The sequence below is a fragment of the Cajanus cajan genome, chromosome 10 (genome assembly GCF_000230855.2).
Source record: "Cajanus cajan strain Asha chromosome 10, NIPB_CcT2T_4, whole genome shotgun sequence".
Classification (NCBI taxonomy): domain Eukaryota; kingdom Viridiplantae; phylum Streptophyta; class Magnoliopsida; order Fabales; family Fabaceae; genus Cajanus; species Cajanus cajan.
Genome location: NC_138526.1, coordinates 49,741,024 through 49,748,993, shown reverse-complemented (window position 1 = coordinate 49,748,993; position 7,970 = coordinate 49,741,024). Strand labels below are relative to the sequence as shown.

Below are 7,970 nucleotides of genomic sequence, written 5' to 3'. Positions count from 1 at the left end.
TCACACAAATAACTTATTAATAAGAAGTGATCACAATATTGATGGAGATATTAATCTCTAATTCAATGGACTGAAAATACCTGTAACAAGAAAAAAAATAATTTTTACTCTACAAATCACGAACACATCAATGTAACAGTTGTTCTATTCACATGGTTCATATAATATTTCAAAATTGACAAAAAAAAATCAATATATGTTCATAAAACATGAATTATACAGAAAAAAGAAAATAAAAAATTTATCCTAATAATTTGTATGATTATTAAAAAATATATATGGTTATTAAAAATAAAATAAAAAAGAGAAAAATGCACATCAAATGGATTTTTTTTATTATTAGTATAGAAGTATATATAATTCACTTCTTCTTTATTTTCCTTTTATGTTATTTTTTCTACTTTTTGCTTTTTTCTTTTAGTAACATTATTTTTGTTCTTTATACCTGTATCCAGCCCAATTTTAAAGTGTATGTATATTCAACATTGTCCATATGGCAATGTGGTCTGACCCACTGGTAGTAGTCTATCACAAGACTATTTCTAAAATAAACATGATCGAGTCTAGTCTTGAAGGGCATGAATGTAGCAAGCAATGTGTAGTAGATGTAGATCCGTACCTACCTTTTATAAAGCCAAACGCTTTTGTCCACGTGGCATGCAGTGGCCCCACTCATACAAACCTAAAAATCCTAGTCTTTGTTTCTGACAACCCCATTATTAGGTGCCTCTGTATCAGGACCCGCCACGTCGGAAAACGGGGTCCACGCTGCATTCTCCTAACTCTTAATCAATGGAAATTTAATTTTAGTATTTGATTTCGCCATTTACCATTTGGGTCCAAAAATGAAAACCATGTTCCAAGTCAAGAAAGAAACCGTGTTTATATTATTATTTTAATCCTAAAAAGGTTACAAAAAAAAAAAAAAAAATCAGAGGGCCCGGATTTTCGTGGGAATTGGTTCGAACTTGAGAGGAGAAAAAGGGAGAGAGTGACACGCACTCTCTAAACTTTGTCTTGTCTTAGTAGTAATGTATTTTATTTTATTATTTACTATTTATTAATGCAATGAGGGTAGTGTGGTAAAATAAAAAGAAAAGAAAAAAAAAAAGAAAAAAATGCAATTACTGTTGTGAGAAGTGAGAACCTTAATGCAAATAATGTTTGTATCTGTTTGTTGGTGTCGTTGTTACAGCCTCTGCCGTCCTCCTGTAGATGGAGGGTGCGTTTTGTTTGTTTTTGTGAGCAATGCAGTTTCTTGGAAATCTTCGTCTCTATCTCCGTTAACGTCAATTCTTTTCCAATTTCCACTTCTCTCTTCCTATCTCCGTTTTAGCTCATCTTCACAAACAAACCTATAATAATCCCTTCCTTCATTCCTTTTAAGCTGTTTCCAATTCTTCTAATCTGCGCCTTTGCATTTGCTTCTCAGACCGGTGACAAGATCTCTCTTCCTCTCTCAACTTTTACATTTTTTTCTTTCAAATTTATCATGTCTGGATAGGCCAATGGTTGCTCTTTGTTTCGATTTCCCGTAATTACGTTTTCACGCATGAATTTAGGTTTCTTGGGGGTATTTTGTTGTTGAATTGGAGATTTCATGATATGCATCCAATGATCATCACGTTTTTTGTGCTTAGTGAACAGTTTTGTTTTGTCAGGTTTTAGAGAAAGAAATTGGGGATAGAGGGGAAGGGTTAATTGTACCCTAGAGGAAGAATTTGCTGTTGTTGAGGGTGGTGGTTATGTGTCAATTATAATCTAGCTTGAGCTGATATCCGGGTAGAATGGCACGGGGGAGGATCAGGGCAAAGCTCCGCAGGAGCCATCTTTACACATTTGGTTGCCTTAAGCCAACCACCACTGAGGAGGTGCCTCATCCACTTCAAGGTCCAGGCTACTCGCGAACAGTTTACTGTAACCAGCCTCTACTCCATGACAAAAAATCTCTGTTTTACTGCAAGAATGATATATCAACCACCAAATACAATGTCATCACGTTTTTGCCTAAGGCATTGTTTGAACAATTTCGGAGGGTTGCTAATATATACTTCCTTTTGGCTGCTTGCCTCTCCGCCTCTCCAATTTCACCTTTCAGCTCTCTCAGCATGATTGCCCCTTTGGCGTTTGTTGTGGGGCTTAGTATGGCAAAGGAGGCATTGGAGGATTCGCGCCGGTTCCTTCAGGATGTTAAGGTTAATCGCAGGAAAGTTAGTTTCCACAAAGGTGATGGCGAATTTGGTCTCAGGTCGTGGCAGAATATTATGGTTGGGGATGTGGTAAAAGTAGAAAAGGACCAGTTTTTTCCCGCTGACTTGCTTCTGTTGGCGTCAAGTTATGAGGATGGGATATGCTATGTGGAGACAATGAATTTAGATGGGGAGACCAACTTGAAGGTGAAGAGATCATTGGAGGCTACCTTGTCTCTGGATAATGATGGAGCTTTTAAGGATTTCTCTGGAACAATATATTGTGAAGATCCAAATCCCAGTCTTTACACTTTTATTGGGAACTTTGAGTACGAACAACAGGTTTATCCTCTTGATCCTAGTCAAATACTCCTCCGAGATTCAAAGCTCAGGAACACGGATCATGTCTATGGAGTGGTCATTTTCACTGGACATGACAGCAAAGTTATGCAGAATTCTACAAAATCCCCTTCAAAAAGAAGCACAATTGAGAAAAAGATGGATTATATCATATACACTCTTTTCACTGTTCTTATATTGATATCTTTTATTAGTTCAATAGGATTTGTTACAAAGACCAAATACGAAACCCCAAAGTGGTGGTATTTACGGCCTGACAATATTGAATACCAGTATGATCCTGGTAAAATTGGATTGGCTGGGATGAGCCATCTGATTACTGCACTCATTCTTTACGGATATTTGATACCCATTTCGCTTTATGTTTCAATTGAGGTTGTGAAGGTATTACAGGCAACCTTCATTAACCAAGACATTCAAATGTATGATGATGAAACTGGGACTCCAGCTGATGCACGAACATCAAATTTGAATGAAGAGTTGGGCCAGGTAGACACTATCCTCTCTGATAAAACTGGCACTTTAACTTGCAACCAGATGGACTTTTTGAAGTGCTCCATTGCTGGTACTGCATATGGTGTTCGCTCCAGTGAAGTTGAAGTTGCTGCAGCGAAGCAGATGGCTTCTGATCTTGAGGAGCAGGACGAGGAGTTCTCTAGTTTCCCCATGTGTAAGGAGAGAAAAGTGTCATGGGAAAACACCACAGTAGATGAAGAAATTGAACTGGGGACTGTTGTTCCTTCCAAAAATGATGAAGATCAAAGGCCTGCCATAAAGGGATTTGGGTTTGAAGATGATCGCCTTATGAATGGTAACTGGTTGAAAGAACCCGACACCAATGTCCTTTTGTTGTTTTTCCGGATATTAGCAGTTTGCCATACTGCCATTCCTGAACTGAATGAGGAGACCGACAGTTGTACATATGAAGCCGAATCACCCGATGAAGGGGCTTTTCTAGTAGCAGCTAGAGAATTTGGTTTTGAATTTTATAGGAGAACTCAATCAAGTGTCATCATTCGTGAAAGATTTTCTGCTTCAGGACAAGTGGTTCAAAGGTGAGGTGCTCTTATCTCTTTCCTATTTTTTTTTCTTTTTTCCGTAAGGGAGGGGGGCCTCTGACATTTTCTTTTGAATTCTTTCAATTGTAATATCATATTTCTTGCCTTTTATTTGTATATTTATATGTTTTTGTGTTTTGGTTGAGCTATACAGAGAATATAAAATTTTGAATCTGCTGGATTTTACTAGCAAAAGAAAGCGCATGTCAGTGATTGTGCGTGACGAGGATGGAAGCATTATTCTTTTCTGCAAAGGAGCCGACAGGTTAGCATATTAACGTGACTTCTATCTAAAATATTGTCAGCTTGGCTGAATTGACGGTGTTAATGATCAAGTAGGACCTTCTATCGATTTCTACAATGGAATAATTAAAATCTTCTTTGTGTTCGTGGAGTTTATACTCTAGTTACTACTAGCATACTATAAAATCACAGCAACTCCCTGCATCATGAGAATGCTTATGAAAATACACATGCATGTTGTTAAAAAAAGGCTTTCAATGTCCCTCTCTAAACTTTGAAGTCCATTATTTTCTTGCTTGGTTTTGCAGTATCATATTTGATCGACTGTCTAAGAATGGAAAAATGTATTTAGAGGCTACAACTAGACATTTGAATGAATATGGAGAAGCAGGTTTGAGAACACTTGCCCTGGCTTACAGAAAGCTTGATGAACAAGAGTACTTTGATTGGAATAACAAGTTTCAGAAGGCCAAGACAGCTGTTGGGCCTGACAGAGATGCAATGCTTGAGCATGTTTCAGATATTATGGAAAGAGAGTTGATTCTTGTTGGAGCTACCGCTGTTGAAGATAAACTACAGAAAGGGGTAGGTTGAATCGTTATTTATGTAGTCACAATATGTTGTTGCTTCTCTCTCTGTCTCCACCACTTAACTTTTTATTCTCCTCAGGTGCCTCAATGCATTGATAAACTTGCTCAAGCTGGTCTAAAGCTCTGGGTATTGACTGGTGATAAGATGGAAACTGCAATCAACATTGGGTCTGGCTATTGCAAATTATTTAACTACATAACACTTTCATTTCTGTTCTAAATTGAAGTTTTAAGTTATTCGAATGTACCTCTGTTATTGAGTTTGCTGAAACTTATGTTTATGTGGTGCAGTTTCGCTTGTAGTTTGCTTCGACAGGGCATGAAGCAAATCTGTATCACAACGAATTCAGATCCAGCAATTAATGATGGGAAAGAGGTATTTTTTTCATTGAGATAGAGTAGATTAATTTACTAATAGACATGACTTTCATCTGATATTAGGCCTAGCTCTTGTAACCCCTCAGGTCATTAAAGGCAGCATCTTGAATCAAATCACCAATGCCACACAAATGATAAAGCTGGAAAAAGATCCACATGCAGCGTTTGCACTAATTATTGATGGGAAAACTCTAACATATGCCTTAGAAGATGATGTCAAGCACCAATTTTTGGGATTAGCTGTTGATTGTGCATCTGTTATTTGCTGTCGTGTGTCTCCAAAGCAAAAAGCATTGGTAGGACATTTTCCCTCTATACTGCATTTCAATAACTGATCACTAATTCACTATAAATGATGCTACTCACAATTATTGGAGTGAAAAACGTAGACAATTACACTCATAGCTCTATGTTAATGTTATATGGGAAAGATTAAGTATGGATCCAAGAGTTCTGTTGTGCATTGTAATTATTTAAAGGCTTCTATCGGTAGAATTTCCTAATTTAATCTCTGTCTCTATATCAATTGTCAAGTGTATGAGCATATATAAAATGTGTACTGCTTTGTTGCTTTATTGGAATCAGGTAACAAGGTTAGTGAAGGAAGGAACTGGGAAGACCACTTTAGCCATAGGTGATGGTGCAAATGATGTTGGCATGATTCAAGAAGCTGACATTGGTGTTGGAATCAGTGGGGTTGAAGGTATGCAGGTCAGTGTATAGCTCTTTTCTGCATAATGATGTAATACATAATTATATCTGCATATGATGTATTCTATAAAATATATTTTTGCTAGTTGCAACACTATATGCTTTATTTTTAAAATACAAATAAATTTTTTGTATACCTTTAAGAAATGACTGGGGCTAGGGATAAGGGGGAACCTGTCATGTTTGTTTGTGTTTAGACATTGTTCTTTCAAGTTGAACTCTGGAGCAGATTTCTTGTCAAGCCATTTTGGTAACTTCATAGTTGTCAGAGCTGACCAAGGGCGAAGCTTCTTGCTTTGCATGGAACTTATCTAGCTTCCTTGTATTTTCTTAAATTCTTTTATTGATAATAGACAGGACCAGATGAGGAACACAGTCTGAATTTACTTGTTTCTGATGATATTGAAAAGCTAAAATTTCTGTGTCCACAACACTGTTTTTCAAACTATCTGCTGTTCGTTCCCTGAGTGTTAAGAATTCATGCTAGTTAATGTTATTAATTTTTTTACGGTGATTATTATTGGTCAAATAAAATGTCTACTAGCTTCTTTGGAGTTTGGAATGAATTTATGGTTTTCTACTATGAATATGGGCTAATGGGCTATATCGAAAATGTCAGCTGATCAATATTTTGATCAACAAATTTGTATGCTTCCCATTCATGTGAAATGTAAAATGACAAACTTGCTGATTCCAGTTCATGTTTACATTATCAATTGTGAAGAATAATTTAGTTAAAATCTACAATTGGCCTAGAACAGTCGTTACTATAATTGTTAAGATCAGGAAAAAAAAAACATGTGTTTTTTTTTTCTGTTTGGAAGCCTGTAACATTTGTGGAACTCAAGCTTGCAAGTTCTTTTCAGGCAGTAATGGCTAGTGACTTTGCTATTGCCCAATTCCGGTTTTTGGAGCGGCTTCTGGTAGTCCATGGACACTGGTGTTACAAGAGAATTGCACAAATGGTAATTCAGTAATTGATATATTCATCTTGAATCTTGATCATTATTCTCATATCTTGAATGCCTTTGATGTCTTGTTCATTGTTTTCCTGTGCATGAATGGAAATGAATGTAATATTTTTTGCATTCTGTTTTTGTTATAAATGGATTCATATATTTTCCTTCTAAAGTGATCTGTTATGCATGCCAGATATGTTATTTCTTCTACAAAAATATAGCGTTTGGCCTCACCATATTCTATTTCGAGGCCTTTGCGGGCTTCTCTGGACAATCGGTTTATGATGACTGGTACATGATATTATTCAATGTTGTTCTTACATCATTGCCTGTCATTTCTCTTGGGGTTTTTGAACAAGATGTTCCGTCAGAAGTTTGCTTACAGGTTTCTTCTCTTGAAATGCCTTCAATAATATTTTCATCCGTGTTTGGATAATCTAACCTTTGATGTGCCCTTGCTCGTTGCAGTTTCCTGCATTGTATCAGCAGGGACCCAAAAATTTGTTTTTTGACTGGTATAGAATCTTGGGATGGATGGGGAATGGTCTTTATTCCTCCCTCATCATCTTCTTCCTCGTCGTCATCATCTTCTATGACCAAGCCTTCCGTGCGAATGGCCAGATTGCAGACATGGCTGCTGTCGGTACCACGATGTTCACTTGCATCGTCTGGGCAGTCAATTGCCAAATTGCACTGACAATGAGCCACTTCACATGGATTCAGCACCTCTTTGTGTGGGGCAGCATAACCGCTTGGTATCTCTTTCTCATGTTATACGGCGTTCTTCCACCACGATATTCCAAGACTGCGTACCAAATATTGGTTGAGGTTCTTGCTCCTGCTCCTATTTATTGGACAACAACCCTATTAATAACAATCACATGTGTTCTTCCTTATCTTGCCCATATATCCTTCCAAAGATGTTTTAATCCCATGGATCATCACATTATCCAAGAAATCAAGTACTACAAGAAGGACATTGAAGATCAACACATGTGGACGAGGGAGCGTTCTAAAGCAAGGCAGGAAACGAAGATTGGATTCACGGCAAGAGTAGAAGCAAAGATCAGGCACTTTAAAGGTAAGCTGCAGAAGAAGCAGTCTCTGGGGGTTTTGTCCCCATCATGACCATTACCATATAATTTATATTAGTTTTCAACCCTTTTAGGTTTTGCATTTTTTCAAAATTTTTTTGGCTCTAGCCTCGTTTAAATTCTTTTCATGCTTATGTTGCTTGCTTGTGGGATGAATTAAAGCCCCTTTCGTTGAGAAAAAAAAAAAGAAAAAAGCATGGGAGCCGTATGTAACATATTTAAGTAGAAGAGCTCACCAAGTAGAAAATTCTGAATGATCAAAGTGTAATTCTTACGTAATAGATGGTATAATTCAAGTGATGTTTAAGAAATGAAAGCAGCCTAGTGGTGTGAACAGTGTTACCTTTTTTTGTCTATGCATATGTGGTTTGCAAGGTGTTCTTGATTA

The 7,970-nt window shown here is 37.1% G+C and overlaps 1 protein-coding gene across 1 annotated transcript; it reads left to right on the top strand.

The window, feature by feature from the left end:
* Positions 1-1,157: 1,157 nt before the first annotated feature.
* On the top strand, positions 1,158-7,970 carry LOC109805651 (putative phospholipid-transporting ATPase 4). The gene is made up of 11 exons (XM_020367821.3): positions 1,158-1,436; positions 1,662-3,604; positions 3,762-3,872; positions 4,159-4,435; positions 4,520-4,608; positions 4,732-4,816; positions 4,905-5,114; positions 5,404-5,529; positions 6,396-6,494; positions 6,682-6,873; positions 6,957-7,970. The coding sequence occupies exons 2-11, from the start codon at positions 1,788-1,790 to the stop codon at positions 7,614-7,616; spliced, it is 3,666 nt and encodes a 1,221-aa protein (XP_020223410.2). The 5' UTR covers positions 1,158-1,436; positions 1,662-1,787; the 3' UTR covers positions 7,617-7,970.